The sequence below is a fragment of the Artibeus jamaicensis genome, unplaced genomic scaffold (assembly GCF_021234435.1).
Source record: "Artibeus jamaicensis isolate MK-2021 breed Jamaican fruit bat unplaced genomic scaffold, CSHL_Jam_final contig_787, whole genome shotgun sequence".
NCBI lineage: Eukaryota > Metazoa > Chordata > Mammalia > Chiroptera > Phyllostomidae > Artibeus > Artibeus jamaicensis.
The window spans coordinates 1,704,848-1,723,883 of NW_026521972.1; the positions used below are offsets into that span (position 1 = coordinate 1,704,848).

The window sequence follows — 19,036 nt, forward strand, 5'->3', positions numbered from 1 at the left end:
ATTTATGCATTCACTGGTTGCTTCTTGTATGTGCCCTGACCTGAGATAGAACCCACAACCTTGGTGTAGAGTAGGACAATACTCTGACCAACTGAACTATCTGGTGAGGGCCAAGGTTCTTTTTAATTTAGTCTTAACTTATCTCTACAGCGACATCTCAGGGCAAGCAAACTGACCTCTTCATTTCATTACTTTGGCAGTGGAGCCTGTCCTTGTACCATTTTTTCTTCCAGGAACTCACTTCTCTTTCTCTCTGCTTATCCTCAAATTAATTCAAATATCTTGTTATCCTTTGTGAAGTGTTTCATGAAAATTTCCTCTAGAAGGTGTTGGAGACATAGCTAAGACTTACTGTTCTCATTCCCTTTATTGAAACTTACTATCTTCAAAGTTATTATTTTATATTGTATAAATTCTTCTTATGTGACATTTCTTATCTACCCCAAATTACCTCTGGGTTCCATCTGAAACACGGTTTATCTAATATCTTTGACTATGACCCATAAGAGGAAATATAGGTTACAATATATTACACAAACACAGAAACACATATGTAGAACTGAAAAACTGATTTATACTACTCTTCTTCTGTTTTCCTGGTCAAAATCCACTAAACTGACCTCATAAATTAACACTTGCTTATGACCTCCAGTAAGAAACATGGCTTTGCAGGACTTGTTTAACCTTTATTTCACAATTGTTAATCAGGAGAAGAAACGAGGATAGCATTAGACTCACGAAACTCTTGAAGAGGGAGCTATAAATTTCCAGGAAAATCTCATGTTTGAAACACATTCAATAAGTATAAAATACCTGAGGCAGGAAATGTGTTAATACTGCTAAGGTACCAGGCAGAATTCAAAATATAGAATTCCACTGGTATAATTAGGTTTCAAAAAACATATTTATATTAAAATACTATTCTATGAAATCGTACTTTTCCTCTATTGATCAGTATGTGTCATAAAACCTAAGAGGTTCTAACAGTGTTTACAATTTCAATAGGCCAGAGGAAAAAAACAACTAAAAAAGATGGTATAATGATGATTTAAAAGTAAAAAAAACTTTCATACCTGAATTTCCCCCGTAATTGGATGGGAGACAACCTTTGTTGCATCAGTAGGCTGAAACATTAAAAACATACATTATAATAATGGATAAACCCTTCACAGAATTTACCATTTCGGCTTCCTTCTGAAATTAATTTCTATTTGGTCAGAGCACACTGCCTGGGAAATGAATTTCACCCATTTGTCTGCTTCGGATTACGCTGCCTGTTTATACTTCTCAATACATATTTAATTTTATAGGTACATAAATCTACCTTTTATTTTGTTAAGCCTGTTTTGAAGCTATAATTTTATACCTTCAGAAATATATTTTCAATTACTGAAGGAAATAAACCCTTTTGGTTTAAAGTACTCCGTTTAAGTATTTATAGGCTTTAAAGATCTAGAGAGGCAGGAAAAAAGATGCTGTTTTTCTACAACAACGGCCTAGGAGACAGAAGTTAGGAACGTCCATCCTTTCACTCCTTTGTCGAGGCAGCCCCTCCCAGGCAATTGCTTTCTACCATCTCACCCTGGATTATAACTGCATCTTATTCTACTTATGTTCTCATTTCTTTAATACATCCCTTATGTTAGCAAAACCTTACAAACAGGAATGTGATTTGGTAAACGGATTCACACTGCTGACGAAATGAGTGGTTGTTACATTTTAATAGAATATTTGTAGTAAAGGAGAAATGATGCCTTGACCCCAGATCTAACAGAATTTCAGGCAATGTGGCACAAGATCGGGAGATATTTACTGAAATGGAGGCCAGCTTAGTACAAATAAGGCCCTACGGGTCCATGTATTGGTCTTGTTTTTATGATTAACTAGAAAAGGAAAGATCCTTGATATACTTGTTCTGCCACCTTTTTCCTTTAGATTTTTTAGATCTGAGAAACAAGAGCTACCAAAAGGAGACAGCAATATTCCAGGCCTTACTCGGTGAAATAGATAAAAAAGCTAATGCAATCATTGGTAATGTTATGGGGTATGTTTTAAATTTTCTATGCCATATACCTTTTGTTGGTTCAGCGAGGTTATAAGAATGGTCATTTATTAATACTAAAACTATGCTCGGGGTACAAAGAATGAAATGTTAATTATTGAACAGTTATGTCTAGTACTGTTTTCTACTATTTAAATTTTAAGGAAAGAAAACTGAATCTAGAAAAAGGACCACACAAGTTCCTGAAGCTATTTATATCTCAATTAAAGAAGGGGAGTTTTCTAAAACCAGATATTCTTGTATCTCAGTGAGGAAAGTTGGGGAATAGCTGAGATAAAGAGTCAAAAGTAAGACAAAAGAAAAAGCAAAAGGTGATTGTTGGTAACCTATTTTATTTTGAGTTTTTTTAACAGTTGTACTTATTTGAAGAGATCATGCAAACCTAATGACTTACACAGAGAATAAACTTATGCACCATTTTCAGTTGTCCGGGGGTATGGCAGGGAACTCATAAGGATCCGGAGGGGTATTTTAAATTAGAGAAGGAAAAGAGCAGCCTCTGTTGGACACCAGGCCAGCTACCAGCTGCAGGTAGTTACAGGTCAGGATCAGAGCCAACTGCGTTTTATTCAATGAAGCCATGTTTTTGTGAGGCTGGTTTTTTATGAGTGCGGTGATAAAAAAAAACGTACTGAACCAAAATAAGCAAGATCAGCCTGGAACAGGAAATGACAGTATTAGTGTCCAGTCTGATCTCATAGTTTGAATAGTTGTGCAGTGCCTATCAGGTACACATATCCCACTGATATGTAATTTTAGTTATTTACAGTGAAATGAATACATATTTTTTATTTTACTCTATGTGTGTGTTTCTTTTTCTAACGGTTACTAAGATGTTAGGACATAAATACTGATTAAATTATTTGGACCTCACCACTGAATGAATTCATCTATTTTAGGTATTTTGGGGGCATATGAGCACCATGGAAAAATTACAGAGAATGTTAAGTCTGCCAAGACCAGCAATGGGAATCCAAAGATGTATGTCATAAGAACATTTAAAAGTAATAAACACTTAATCATCAAAAGTAGCTTATTAAATTCACCAGTTTTAAAATGTTACAATATAAAATTACAATAAAACTCCAAAAAAAAGCAATAAACACTTCAGTTGAATTACTTATACCCTGATTAAAATTATTCACAGTTTAAAGATAAAATAGAGTTTGGTTGGAATATCAAAAACAAAACAGCTTGAAGCAGCAAAATAAACATTTTAAAGACAAGAATTTATATTAAAGTAGTTTAAGCAAAATAATTTAAAAGTCTTACATACATTGCTTATGTAAATCTAATATGTATTTACTAATTTAAATTCAAATTTTACTTACATTTATTCAGAAACAATCATATAAATTACTGTATTATTAACAGACTACTAATTACTTGTAAATAATCATTTAAATTTTAATAGATGCTGTTCTAAATGTTTAAATGTACAATTATGCTAAATGTAATTTAAAGGTATTGGTTTTAATAAATTTCATTATATTAATATACTGTAATTTAATATTTAGTATCAGTCTTAATGAAAACACACAAAAGTTAAAACTATAATTCTCTGTGTTATTGAAAGTACATATAATATTTGGGAATATTATATTATCTCACTCAGGGATACGTAAACTTCAGACCATCATTTAATATTTCTATAATTTCTCAATATAAATTTTTAACATTGTAGGATTTAAAGAACAAATAAAAGTAACACCTTGTAAGCTTTCTACGTGTTAATGGGTAAAGAAATACCATGAAATTATTTATTCATTCAGCAAAAATGTTTTGAGAAACCCCATACACGCTAAACCCTGTACATGCTAAACTCACTTGGAGAACTTACTGAAACCCAGGTTGCTTTGTACCTTCCCTTGAGTTCCTGACTCAGAAGGCCTAGGGTGGGATCAAGAATCGCTTTTTTAACAATTTCCTAGATGATGCTCATGCTGGCGGGTGTGAGCGCACTACTAGAATCACTGGTCTACACAGTACACAGGGACAGGACTTCATCCATGTTTGTATTCTGGGTACAGAGTATCACCCCTGACACTGAGGTGGTATCCAAAAATATCTGTGGAAAGTAGCAATGAGTTGGAATCCTTAATAAACAGCATATTTAGGAGCAAGGCTATTGTAAAGATCTTTCTACATTATGATAATATCCCAAGGAAAACCATTTGACCAGGCCCTTTTAGAATGAGCAGGATAGAATCCTAAAGAGAGGTGGGGACAACATTCCAGGTGGCAGGGATACCTTCTACACAGGATATGATCCAATCAGATCACTGTGTCACAGATTAGATAGTTAGGGGATAGCTTAGGAGGAAGAAAGAGAGAGTTACCCTTAGTGAATGAAAGAAATAATACTGGTACACAAAAATAATGCTTTGCTAAAGGAAATTAGTAAGTTCAAAGAAAACACAGTTAGTAGAGACTCAGTAGAAAACAAAAATTCATGGGATTAGAATTCAGGAACTGATTAGAAAACGTGAATGAAGAGAAACTAAGAGGCAATGGTGCTCTTAAATTTTTTCTTTACTTAATTTTGTGAGAGGATGGTGATGTCAATTGCTGAAATAAAAAATATCAGGGTGACAGACTTACATAACTATAATGTGCTTATTTAGGACACATGGACAAAGCCAAAGGTATGTAGGATCAAGTGTGGGAGGTGGGGGTGGCTGGGGTTGGGGGGGAGTGGTAGGGAGAAAATGGAAACAACCATACATGAACAACAATTAAAAAAAGGAAAAAAAATTTAAAAGAAAACTTTGTTAGCAGAGTTTGCCATATCTTTAGGTTCTCTACATGAAGATCTTGAGAAAGAAATTTTCTGCTATGTGGAGCTACTGAGAAAAGAAATGCCAGTCTGTAATTCTAGAGATAGGCAGTCTCCATGAGGCAGTCTCCAACATTATCACATAATTGCATTTTATAAAATATGGCTGTGTTAAAATTTATTTTGAAATTAAGTCAAACTATCCCTGAATGAAGTCTTGCTATATTTGGTTTAAAGGAAGTAACTTTATGTACAATGATTAAAATCATCCTACCTTTCTTGTTGGCTTCTGAATAAAAGGCATTTTTGGAGACACCTACTGTATTTTTATACTTAGTAAAACAAATTTTTATTCTGAAGGCAAGTCAGTTTAACCAAGAATAATGATTTGTCTCTCTGATATATATCATCACCACATAAAGAAAAACCTTTAGGCATGTTTAATCAAAGAAAAAATTTTCCAATGTATTTACTGACCATAAAAAGAGTTTCTTTATTAACAATCAAATTTGAGGGGAAAATTATAAATTGTCTACATTTCCTTCTGCTTTTATAAGGTTAAACAATTAATTCTATGTTTTTTAAATGCTCCAGAAACTTATAGTTCCTAAAAGGTGTTAGAAACATTTGTTTCAAATAAAAATTTGCATCAAGAAAAAATTTATTAGTATGGAATTAGGGATAAAATTCAAAATGGCAATGCTATATATTCTTTTCTTCCTTGTTTGTCATTATTCTAAATTCTCTTTATTTGTATCCTTTTTAAGTTACAAAATTGAATGTAATGCAAATTTTGTTTTTCTAAAAAGAGGCAAAACTAATATTTGATATACAAAAAGGCTGAGATTTATGCAATAGGAAGAATGAAAAAATAACAAGAAAATAAGAAGCATCAGACATATTTTTCAAATTCCTTACAGGAACTGCTAAAATACTTTAAGTAAGGTATTTTACTTATTTTACATCATCTTGTTACACTGTGAATCAGTTATGTACTCAGAAGTGGAAAACTTTTTCTTTCACTACAGAATTAGGCAATGTGAAAAAATAAGAGCACCTTGGAAAATGATATTACATTTCCTATCTCCTGTTCTAAATAAGGAGCAAGGAAGTGAGTAACTCAATGGTCACGTGGCTCAGGTCTCACCTTGCTGCTGCTGTGTTTCTTTTTGCTCACTGAGGGTGACCCTGGTTGCCCAGGGCTGGGAACAGAACTGGATCCTGCTGATGTAGGACCTGAATGCACGTGAGATCCTTTTTCCACGACAGAGGACAGAACCAGTGGCGACTGCTGCAACGACACCTTCTGGAGCTCTGCTGCCAACTGCTTAGGATCAACCCCTGGGGATTTTGCTTTGTCCACTATAACAAAACAAAAAACCTTTACACATCCCTCAATTGCATAGGCACTTAAAACCATGGAACTTATTCGAGTTCCATATGACAAAGTCAGAATATTATACAACAAAATAAATATTAAAAAAGAAACATAAGATACCTCGATGTATCTGTTTCTAAAGAAGTCTAGAAGACTAAAGAAAAGTAAAGTAATTCTGAGTTACATAGGGAAATTGAGGTTTCTTCTACAACTTCAGAAAAATGCTTTTAACTTTCTACTTAGAAAATTGTATGAAGATAAAGTATTCTGTTTTATTCCCTGGGATTTAATTTATATGATTAGCTATTTTTTCTCTAAATCTTACATCCATCTTTCTCTACTGGGGGAATTTCAGAGTATATGTGCACTTACAGATGTAGGAAAGATTCTACAGGCCTTGGTCTGTTTTGTTTAGTGTAGAAGCCCAGACTCTTCGCCTGCTGCCTGTAGCACAGGAAGCAGTCAACATGTATTTGTTCAACAAGAGAATAGGTGGTATCTCCAATCTTATTCGACTACATGTTGATTTTCATTTATTATAAAAAGGCAATCAAAAGATTCAGGAATAGGTGTTTCAAAACCCAGTTACAGTAAAAAAAGATCAAGTATTATCTAAAAATTATATAAGACCAAAAATAACTGGCTCCTTAAAAGTTACTTTGATAGGATGAATTAAACATGAATTCACTTAGCAAGAATTTCATATAAATTTCTTTAATGGGTCTAACATGCAAATGTGTTTCCCTAAAATGCTAAAAGTGTAGCTGCAATGCTTCTGATTTTGTTTACAATTACATAAACATCTATTAGCCTATAACTTTATTTTACCTGTATCTACATTTATGTCTATATCTTCATCTACAGCTACATTTGCCTCTGTAATTGCAGATGGTTCTTAACTTATAATGGGTTGACTTAACAACTTTTCAACTTTACAATGGTGCAAAAGTGATACACATAAGTTACATGAGATATTCAACAATTTATGAAAAAATAGACTTTACTTTGGATGAGGCTAATGTAGCCCAAGTGCAGGCTAATGTAAGTGTTCTGAGCACATTTATGGTAAGCTTGTCTGGACTATGATGTTTGGTAAGTTAGGTGTATTAAATGCATTTTTGACTTAATGACATTTTCAGCTTATGATGGGCTTATTGGGGTGTAACCCCACTGTAAGTAGGGACACATTTGTGCTTCTACATTTTTACTCACAATTGAAAACAGACTTCTTTCACCTACCAGATTTTGGTGGTTCATGAAGTTCTAGATGTTGGGGATTTTCAGAATCTGATAGCATACTGAGGTCCCTAAAAATTAAAACAGAAAAATTAAAAAAGAAATTGGGGAAGCCTTGACAAAGGCCCTTTCCCCCAAATACCCTGAATATATTTTTCAGTAGGTAAATGAGAAGTGGTTAATGATATAAAGCAATTGCAAAGCATGCTCACCCTTCTAACCAAATACATTTTTTGCAATGCTGTTAAAAGTCAGCTGATAAAAATGATTATTTAAGGTGAAATCTTTATGGATTAAATGTAAGTTTATTTTGAAATACTATACACATCTATGAAAGCTAAATGGGTTTAACTTTTCATTTAAATGAAGCATGTTTCAATAAAAAGCATGAAAGGAGAAAGCTGTTAACATCAATCAGAGACAAAATTAGCTGAATTCTTTCTATGCTTTAGACTTTGATTCTGAACACAAGAAATTAAAAAAAAAACATGTATTCACTTTATTTTCTAATTACAGAAAATCTTGCTAACTGGCAAAGGTTCCACCTTAACGATTTTAAATTAAAACAGCCATGAATAGCCAAAAAATGGAAACAAAAAGATGGGGAAAAACTCACAGTCTTACACATATTTCTGCTTCCCCACTTTGCTGACTAATGATACTCTGTACTTCTTCATACGTTTTAGAAGTTAAAGGAACTCCATTCCATTCCAATACTTGCATCCCTAAAAAGACAAATTCAAGTGCAACATGAAAAATGTGTGCTGTTTCTAGTATGGGTCTGTAGGGCAGAGAAGACATTGTTTTTGCATTAACAAACCAACTCAGCACACACTTCAGAGAACATTAGTTCAAAGTTCTCCAGAACATGACTACCAAAACCACCTGTAGTTTCATTTCAACTTACCTGAACACATAAAATGCATTTAATACAACATGCAAAATGTTGCTTTTGAAAATCTACTAATCATCAAACACATGCATTTTGTTCACACTGCTATAATGAAAATGTTATTTAATGTATATTGCTTAGACCAATGTTGTGTTGGATGAAAAATAGTTACAACCACCAATATACTTTTTTTTTCATGGGAACAAGCAACTAGAAGAATGCAAACTTCTGTATTCTATCGTGGAATGGGAATTGTAGAAGAAAATCATTAGGATTTTGTTGTGGAGCTTGACTTAAGAAACTGTTATACATTCAACTAAGACAAATCAATTTCCACGTTGCATCTTTTCTTCACTCCATGCAACACACTCCTGAGTAGAAGCAGCAGAAACACTACAGAGAGCGTAGCTCCATGGACGTGTGTGTGGTCTGTGCAGTAGTATATCCAAGGCCTGGTTCTCAGAAGGTTCTATGCTTGGTTTAGTGCTTCGCTTTTGCCATCTTGAAATTCTTAATAACGTGTGAACAAAGAGCTCTTATTTTGCACTGTGTCTTGTATGTGAGGTCACCGGACTAGTTACAGGGCTTTTCGTGTTTTCTTTCTATTTATAAAGGTAATTTTCATTAAAAAAACAGTAATGTTTAATATTTCAACATTTTATGTTTCATTTCTTTGGTCTATTTTGTATGATCTGTCAAAATATGTAGAGACAAATACTTGGTACAAATCAGCTGGTCCTAATAACATGGCTTTGTGGGGGGAATATAAATTAGATAAAACCATCCAAAATTATTGTGCCCAAATATTTGTGAATGCTCCTAGCTTTACCTTAGAAAAATATATGTATGCCATACTAGGCTATGATTAAATAAAAATATACTTGTTGAAAAACTATGTTTTCAATGAGCTTCACAGATATCTATGTGAAATTACCTACTGTTCAACATTGGTGTCAATGGGAAATTCTAAACATGGCATGATTGAATCTAAAAGTTTTAGTGATTTAATATACATTGAAAAACATATTACCAGTTGCAAGCAAGTATGGGAATTATTTTTACTGTAGTGAAATGACAAAAGAAGTCCATGAAAATGCCCACAATAACACAAACTGGAACGACTTTCCCATAACTTACTCCAAGAAAATTTTCTCCTCAGATGGGCCTTAGGTTTATTTCAACAGTCCCAGGCTGTTGTACATATAAAATGAGAAAATTACATAAAAGACAGTGGTGATACCACTAAAGAAAAATTTAGTACTGAAAGTGGAAAAAAACACACTGAAACACATACTTTTTTCTTTTAGCCAGGGGTAAGAGTATGTTTACAAACAGATAATTTTGAACAAAAACAAATTAATGGTGTTATAATCCAGAAATTGCATGGTTCCTTTTCTGCAGGAGCATATTCTATGAAAAATATATAGCTGCATAATCTTCATGTTATTTCTGTTGGATTTACCTGTTTATTTTTCACATCTCAAAAAAATAGGGCAAATTTACAAAACATAATTATCTACTGAAATAAAAAAGTGCTTCCAGTCATAGAAAGGAAAACTACTTAGAAATATTAGTAATACCACTAAACAAAATACAGAGAAAACTAGCATCATGCCTAGGTAATTACCTGAGGTCAGGCACTATAGGATCTGCTCTGTCCCATGATACACCTGCTAACCTTTTCCACCACTCAGTTTCCCACCAGAGGTGGTGCAGTACTGGAGTTCAGAAGACTGCCCAGTTCTCTTACCCTTTTATTCTTGGTTGCAATAGTGAATATCAGACACTACAGGGACTGGGACTACTCAGACACAGTCACTTAGCAACATATCCCGTTTGCACTGCCTCTCCAACTTCCTACAAATCTCATGAGAACCACTCTAAAATAACCAAGTGAATATTCAAATAACTCCTGATTAATTCGTTAGGTGGTTTTAATAGTTGTAAAAATTACTTTGAAACTTTTAATACAGTATTTTGAAAAATGTTAATTTTAAAACTCTATAAACTATTTTAAAACACATGCAAAAATTTGTTGAAAATGATTATACTGCATGGAAGTACACTAAAATAGTATTTTATCATTCAATTGATTTGAATGTAAGCATAATCAAACTTCAGGTAACTCTTTACTCTGACTTTAAGAAATAATTCCTGGAAGATAGTATACACAAAAATGATCATATCTACTATTTAGCATTAGGAGCAGATATTTACATTTTTATATTTAAATTATATGTCAACATGTATGTTTACCAATTGTTCAAGTTTGAGAATGTACAGATGACTCATTATTTATTATATTGATAGAAAGTGTCTATTCTACTTATTTCTATTAGAAAAACTAAGAAAACCTAAATTTTTGCTGAATGTGCAACAGTGATGATAGGACGTGGCACTCAAAATCTTATACTTAATAGGCTACAAAATTTAAAATTATAATCAGGTAATATTTGAATTTAAAAACGCAATCAAAAGAATAAAATATACTTAAATGTGTTTTTATAACTTCTGAAATTACTTAATTTTAATGTTCCTCAACCTGGCACAAGCTATTCTTATCTTTATAATACAAAAGTTCATCTATGTCATTTCTTTGTACTTAATATTTACCCTTACTTCAAAAACATCTATAGATGAAAATTATTGAGTTAACCATGTCCTAGGTTACTGTATATTCTACCACATATTGCACAAAAGCTCGTGACTTTTATTTACTTAATCCACAAATATATTGTCAGGTAGTATGTAAGAGTCAATTCACAATTCAACATTTTTTAACGATCACCACATTTATGCTGTGTATGTCAATATTTTACTCTGCCATATAAATTAATAAATTATACCAGAAAAAAACAGAAATATCTTGGCAAGTAGTAAAATGACACAGAAGGAAAGTCAAAGTCTTATAAGTATATAAAGAAGAGCTCAGACTCATTGGTAGTTAGAAAGTACAAATTAAACAATAATGACATGTTACTTATCTCTCATCATCTTGCAAAATTTTGAAAGCCAGAAAATACCATGTGACCCCAATGTGGTATTACTTGACTTTGACTTCAGAAAAGTTTATACTTGCTAAATGGTTTTCCAGATTTACCCCACTCTATGATTTGAGACTATATCAGAATAAAAATTGAATAATTGCTTATTTATAGTCTATAAACATGTAATTATTATTCGAATGGAGATACAGATAAGCACATCTGTCTGGAGGGCCACCTGGGAAGATTATTGTTAAATTAAGCACAGGGAAAGCCTATGACCTGGAAATCTTCTTCTTGAGGATCTCTTTGTGGGGGTGGGGGTGGCAGTATTAGGAGATATGGACAATGAGAGCATAGTAAATGCTCACCATGAAACATTCTGCATAGTCTGCAGGAGAAAGACCATATCCGGTGTTAACACCACCAGGTGGCTCCATCTTAAAAGTCATTTGCCAAGTGAAAACAAGTGAGAAAAAGGATCTGATCTGCATGGCAATGACATTTATGTATGTGAAAATGATAATGACAGAAGTTAACATTATACATTTTACAAATCCATATGATCACGTAAGTTATAATAGTTGCTTATGGAGGAAAGAAGAAAATGGGAAAAGAGAATAAGGTAAAAAAGAGTAAGTTCATAAAGGACTGAATAAACAAATAAAAAAACACACACGCACACACTGGAGGAGACCTTACATGAACCAGTGAGACTCATGTGCTGTGAAATGAGAATCTGATGGAGCTGGGGTAAAAACACAAACAGAAAACCAATTAAACATACATGCATATTTTTTAAAATTTCTAGTTTTAAACCTCTTCTCTGCTGATATGATTAATCATGACTATAGATTAATTTACTAAATTTGGTCATCCACTCGCAAGAGTCCTTTATAAACTAGCAGCAGCAGCAAAAATTCAGCGAAACTCATCATCTGCTCTGGCTTTCTAAATGGTGAACAATTCCTGCAAATGAGTTTCAGGAGTCCAATACATTGTACACATCAACTATAGTAATTACTCATTCATCATCAAGTTAGGCAGTGTTACTATAAGAGAAATAAATACATAAATGAATGGGTTTTATTATTTTAATCACATGTTCTATGTTTCACAATTTTAACTTATTAATACACTAATATTAAAGAAAGGTAGAAGAAAGGTAGAAGAAAGGAAAGAAGGAAAGGAAAATAAGAATGGAAGGTGGAATCTTTGGTAAAAGAAAAAGATAATGTAATAAGACATTCAAAACCCAGATATATTTTCCCAAAGAAACTCATGTACAAGTATAAAACCCTAAAGTTGGAAAGTAACTGTTGAACAGCAAATCTTATAACATTGCCATTTTGTCACTGTCATTATTACTGCTATTAGTTTTATTCTTGGAACCCACAGTTCAAACAAAACAAAATAGAGCCTCGGTATTCAAAATATAAAAAAATGGAGTTACTTCCACTGAAACAGTCTCCACCAACCTGGTTTTCTCCTCCTTATTCCCCAGTTCCCACTCTGTAGGTACCTTTAGACATTTGTAGGGAATCCTGTTTCCCCAATGTACCTTAGTAAGTCATGAATTTAAAACGACCTCATAAGTTCCATTAACTTAGGATACTGTTTCTAGAGATACAATGGAAAGAAAATAATCTGAATTTCATTTTATTGAAAATGGTGTCTGGATTACTAAAAATGACTATAATAATGTATTGCAGTTTATCTTTTCATCCAATAATTATAATAATGCTTTTAAATACAACAGTATATTTGTGTGTCTGTGTGTCTAATATTTAGCATTAAATAATTAAAAATTAAAATCTGCCTATCCTAGCTTTTAATAAAGAGCACATGTACTATTTTCAAAAGATAAATAATTTTATATGTCAGAAATATTTTAATGAACCAATGGGCTCCTGATAATTGACTGTTGATACTTTCTCTTCTTCATAATCAAATCTTGTTCACATTTAACTTTGTTATTAACAGGCTGTCATGACCTTTAATAAACTGATTCATCTACCATCCTTGGCTTCCTCAAGGAAAATTATACTTGTTAGACCACTATTTTAGTTTATTTTTGCTCTATGGTATGGAGAATGCTATGATGATGATAGAAGGAAAAACAAAACAACATTTAGATTGTAATTAATAACAATGCAATTTTTAAGCTGCAGGTTTATATGAGAAATTGAACAAACAGTGTAGAATTCTGAAATTTCTATTTGCTTTTTAATTATTTTCCTAATCTACTTTTATTTTCATAAACAGTAAAATGTTCTAGCATAGGAAACATGTCACCTAATTTTTCTTTTTTTTGCACCCACCACATTTCTTCTCACTGGGCTCCATCAGCGGCAGTTTGGGTTCTTCTGGCTGGTCTTGGCTCCCAGGGTTCCTATGGCTTCGCCCTACCTAGTCCGTCTTCTCTGGGCATGGCTATATGTGTTCCTGGATTGGTTCAGGGGTTGGAGCATTCAGTCTGCAGTATGAATCTAAATTTGGTTTACATTTACAAGCAATGCAGTCCAAGTCCCCAGTGCTAATGCTATTTAAACTCAAAGTTGAGTTCAATCTAAAACACCAAAATTTTAATGTATTAAAATATACATTTAAAAATTAATAGGTCACAATTTACTCTCTTTATAGTATAAAGATAACAGAATTTAACTCAAAGTTTTCATGTAAATGTTACACATTTATATTCTTTTAAATCTCAGTACTATTCAATATATACATATAGATGACTTGGGAGTAATTTTCTACTTTTTGATTTAAGCTAATGTATATTTTATATTGAGCAGACACAAGCAGAAAATAAATAAAACAGGTTATTAAGCAAAGTATATACTATGATAATATAGTCTATTTTCATCCTTGGGCAGACTATTGATAACACTATTGATTCAGCTTAGTTATACTTTTCAATAGCTCGGAATTCAAGAAGTAGAGTCTATATTGACTCATTAATTTCAGATGTCACTTGAGCAATTCGCTCTCTGTGTTTCTTCTTTCACTCACACTTTTTGTGAAGAACAAGGAATTAAAATCAGGAAAGGATGGTTTATACAAGTAAATTATCAAATGAAATTCATTTGCATATTGAAAATTCTCACACTACAATATCTAAATATCTAAAAATATCTAAATATCTAAAATAAATATCTGAATATTTAAAAAATATCTAAGATATATCAGAGACTAAGGTTGAACCGGCAGTTCTTATCCATACTTCTTTTCTGAGTCTGAGTACATTGAAAATATCTGGAATCAATGACTTTTACACCATATCTAAAACAGATTTAGCTTCAATTATAAATAAATAATAATAAAGAAAATCAATGATCACATGTCTTGCAGTATTAATGGTCATAATAAAAAGGTCATTGAAGAAAGATTACGTGAATCAAATTATATGTTTAAAAGCACAACACATTTTATAAACTTATAAATCAGGAAATATCCGTAGATGCTCTAGTTTTAGTCTTTTATAAAATGTATTATAAAAGTGAAACATTAGGTAACACGACTTTTCTAACATTGCACAGTTAGTTAATGGTAGTGCAGAAATACGAACTTTGTCTCTAAGGCCAATGCTAGTACTGGTTAATAGGAAAACTCATTCAGTGTATGCTGATTAACCCATATTCCAGACTACCTGACTATAAACAGTGGTCATGTGTGTAAAAGAGAGCACAAAGAATGCAAATATTTATTTACAATACCATGTTAATTACAACAAGGAAAGATTATTTAGAAATCTTATTAATTATCTATATGATATTATTTGAAGACTTGGGCTTGCAAAAATTGAAGACATTATTGAACAAACAGAAGGTTATTGTGGCTATATCATTTTATGGTGGGTAAATAATAACTAGGAATGAAAAAAAATCTGATCAGTTTTCTCATCTCTTTTCTCTCCTCCATTCCAGAAAAAGAGTCTGTCAGTCTTACATTTCTACAGCAAATTGATGGGAAATTACCCTGATTTCTGCTGGAAGAGAAAATAATGTAGAAAGAATTGCTCAATGTCATAAATGATCAGGGAAATGCAAATTCTAATCACACTGATATATCCTCTCACACTGGTTAGGGTGACTGTTGTCAAAAACACAAAAGATAGTAAGTGTTTTTGAGAAGGTGTAGAAATTGAAACCCTTGTACTCTGTTAGAACGCAAAATGGTGCAGCCCTTAAGTTTCCTAAAAATTAAAAATTGAAGTACCTAAAATTAAAAACTGAAGTACCACTTTACCTAACAATCCCATTTCTGAGTATTTATTGCCCACAAATTGAAATCAGGAACTGGAAGAGATAGTAGTAGCATACCCACGTTCATTGAAGTGCTAAACGCAACAGCCAAAATGTGGAAACAAGCTAAATATCCACTGACAGATGAATAGACAAAGCAAATGTAGTTTATACATACAATGAGATATTGTTCTGCCTTTAAAAATAGGAAATCTTATAAAAACACATGAATGAATCTTATGGACATTATGCTAAGAGAACTACTCCAGACACAGAAAGACAAATACTGCAACATTCCATTTGTATGAGGTATCTAAAATAGTCAAATTCAGAGGCAAATAATACAATGGTGGTTGCCAGGAATCTGAAAGAGGGAAATTGACTCTAACTACTTTCTACAAAATTTCTGTTATGCAAAACATATAAGGTTTAGATATCTGAATAAACAACTTTATGTCTTTATGATAACATGGTATTTTACACTTAAAAATATCTAAAATCTCTAAAGATTTTGAGAACTCATGTTAATAATATGAATTACAATAAAAAAGTAAAGAAAGAAATGAATGTAGAATAAATGAAAGGATAAAGAAGTGGAGAGTCAGTTCTAGGGAGGTGACCTCCCCAACAAGGTGGTGAGATATTGCAAAGGTAGTAGGGAGCAGCGTCCTGCTTGCTCATATAGTTCGGGGAAGACGGAATTAACTCAAAGGAAAAGTTGTGTGGTGTCATTAGAAAAGATGACACTAGATTTTGTGGCTTTCAACCACGGTAGAACTGCTCTCATTAAAATTTGCTCACAGTTCAGGGAGCCTCCCACTCTCAAGAATAGTGCTGTCTTGGACATTGCTCTTAGTGGTGTGGATCAATGCGTAGGGACCAACCCCAGTGTTCTAGAATGTGCAAGACCTTCACTGGGAATGTTCTCAGTGCTTGTGGGGCAGGAAATGTCAAACAATGAATGTGATTCAATTTCTCACCAGTACATGAAGGGGAGGCTAGAGCTAATTATATTTGAGTTACAGAAACAATAGTAATGTATTTTTGCCCTTCAAGATGGCTCTTGCAAATTCATGGTTTTTGAACAGTTAAGGTAAATAGGGGAATATAATTACCCATGATTTGTGGCTCCCCTTGAGAAAGGGCATCATGGTAAGATTCCGTTTGTAATCACTATGACCACTGAAATAATCTAGCATTCCAGTTCAAACATTTCCAGAAGGATCCGTAGAGATGTCAAAGTCACTGTATGGATATTGTTTATGATGTTCAAACTTAGATATGTTATTTTAAACAGACTAGTACAGGATGTGCTAAATGAGACAGGAGAAGGGGTATAAGTAGACCAGTAAAATTTTATTCATCCCAAGAAAGTAAAATAATGAAGTTATCTAATGATAGGCAAATAATGTAATCATCTCATCAAAGTAGATTGCAGTTCATAAATTTGTATGCTTTTACTTTAATTTCCCGATGTTGTTAAAATACCCAGAATAAATATTTTCTTTTAACTTTTTGTTTAAATAATATTAATAGATCAATACCATCCAATCTGAAGAATACTGGGAGCAGCTAACAGTAACAAACTAACCCAGTAATGCTCTCTCGATTCCATAGAGATTCATAGTTAATTGGATGGGCATCAGAAGCCAAGGTGAATGGCACAACTGTGTATGCAAAATGCTTCCTTAACGGCTGCTCCTCTGCTTTAAGTATCCCCAGTGACTCGTTAAGTATTTTAACTTTAATTATGTTTTTAACCTTTTCTGATATTTGGGCATTTTGAACTGTTCCCTTGTTGTGTTATTTAAATGGATCCTACTACACAGACAATACATTTTAACCTAAAATTTCTTCACTTTATACTAGGAAAAATTTCCTAATAAATAGAGGAACCATTTGAACTAATGGCAAAGTCATAATCATCATCATCATTGTTTCCACTGAGCATATATATAAGGGCAATATAGATTTCATTTCATAAGATTATCTTAAATATAAAATGTGCAGAACTTTGCCTTGATTATTGATGTGTAACTTTAAATCATGTGTAAAATCAGGCAAAAAAGAAACTATATTTCTAAAAAGTTATAAAATCTCCCAGTCAAAATTTAACAGCAAAAGTAAAATTCAAATATACTGATCTATAATATAAGAAAATAAAATATTTACCTTGAAAAGGAAGAGAAATTTATCATAATTCAAGCGGTTATCACTAGAAATATTACAACTTGGTCAATTGCTGTGCATAAAAAGTTAAGCTTTATATTTTGCTTATTTTTGAGTCAAAGATACTATATAATTATTATATAATTATGACTATTATAATTTTATGATCAATTATATAATTATTCAGTTCTATGAAACTCATGTAGAGAAGTGATTTACTTTACCTGATAAGCAAACATTATTATGACCACAAAAATGGCATCATATTCTAGTTGAACTATAAAGAAATTTCATATGTATACCATTTGAATATAAGAAGTTCTTTTAATTAAAGGGAATAAAATTAGATTCATTTTACTTGTGTTAATAGCACTGATACAAGGCCTTTTTAAAAAAGTGTTTTGCACAATTTTTCTCATTTTATATTCTCAGCAATCCAGTGAAATAGGTAGGGTAAGTGTAACTGTCCCACTTTTTTTTTTCAAATGTGAAATCTCAGTTTTAGAAATTATATTAGTGGTAGTTCAAAAAGATAGTTATCTTGATTTCTCATCTAAGTTCAAGAGTATCGGCATTTTAAGGGCTTTTTTTATGTTTAAGATATATAGAATATCTAAAAATTAAAATTTTGGCTACTTTTATAGGTAATGTCTTAGATTTAAGTGTATAATCATTACAAATAAACGTATTTAATTATAATAAAACTAACTACATCGAATCCATAAATGTTTAGCCAGCGTGTATCAAAGAGAAGACTATATTATGGGTTACATATGGTATCAGTCATTTTTTCTGACCCGACTTCTCCTACAGAGGAGTGGACCATCATGAACAAATAAATGCTTACATAAAGCAAATAAGATCCCAATTCCAGCGTAAGAGATGATCCCAACAAGGGTGGTGGGTGGAGAGCTAAGACTTGGGGGTGGGAATGGGCAAAGATGGGTCGAACAAGTTGGTGTATGCGGCAAAAGGCCTGGTAGGCCACACTGCCAACTTGGGATTGATTAATTTGATAATATAAGACATAAGAGGAAAGATGACAATAGTCAAATTGTTATTTTAATGACATTCTGCAGTCTGAAAGGGTGTATGCCTTTTTTCCCTTCGTCCATCCCAAATTCAGAAAGTTAGTGTCTTTTTCATGTTTTATTTTGTAGTTTTTGTTATATTATGTAAGAGTTTGAGTACTGTTTTAAATACTCAAGGTGACACACTTTTGTCTCCTAAATTTGAATACTAAGTATCAAAAATGAATAAACAATATATATTGAGTTCATTTCCACCGAACT

General features: G+C 32.5%; 1 protein-coding gene across 3 annotated transcripts in view; it reads right to left on the reverse strand.

Annotated features, from left to right (window-relative positions):
• PCLO (piccolo presynaptic cytomatrix protein) overlaps positions 1 to 19,036 on the reverse strand; it is a 368,924-nt gene that overhangs the window by 77,790 nt on the left and 272,098 nt on the right. For 2 of the 3 annotated variants that reach the window (XM_053672786.1, XM_053672788.1), the window contains exons 11-14: positions 8,069 to 8,177; positions 7,456 to 7,523; positions 5,986 to 6,200; positions 1,074 to 1,124 (exon numbers count right to left, since the gene is read on the reverse strand). In XM_053672786.1, coding sequence (XP_053528761.1) covers positions 1,074 to 1,124; positions 5,986 to 6,200; positions 7,456 to 7,523; positions 8,069 to 8,177 — 443 coding nt within the window. Of the gene's footprint in view, positions 1 to 1,073; positions 1,125 to 5,985; positions 6,201 to 7,455; positions 7,524 to 8,068; positions 8,178 to 19,036 lie in introns of those variants that run through there. The other variant, XM_053672787.1, reaches the window with a different exon arrangement.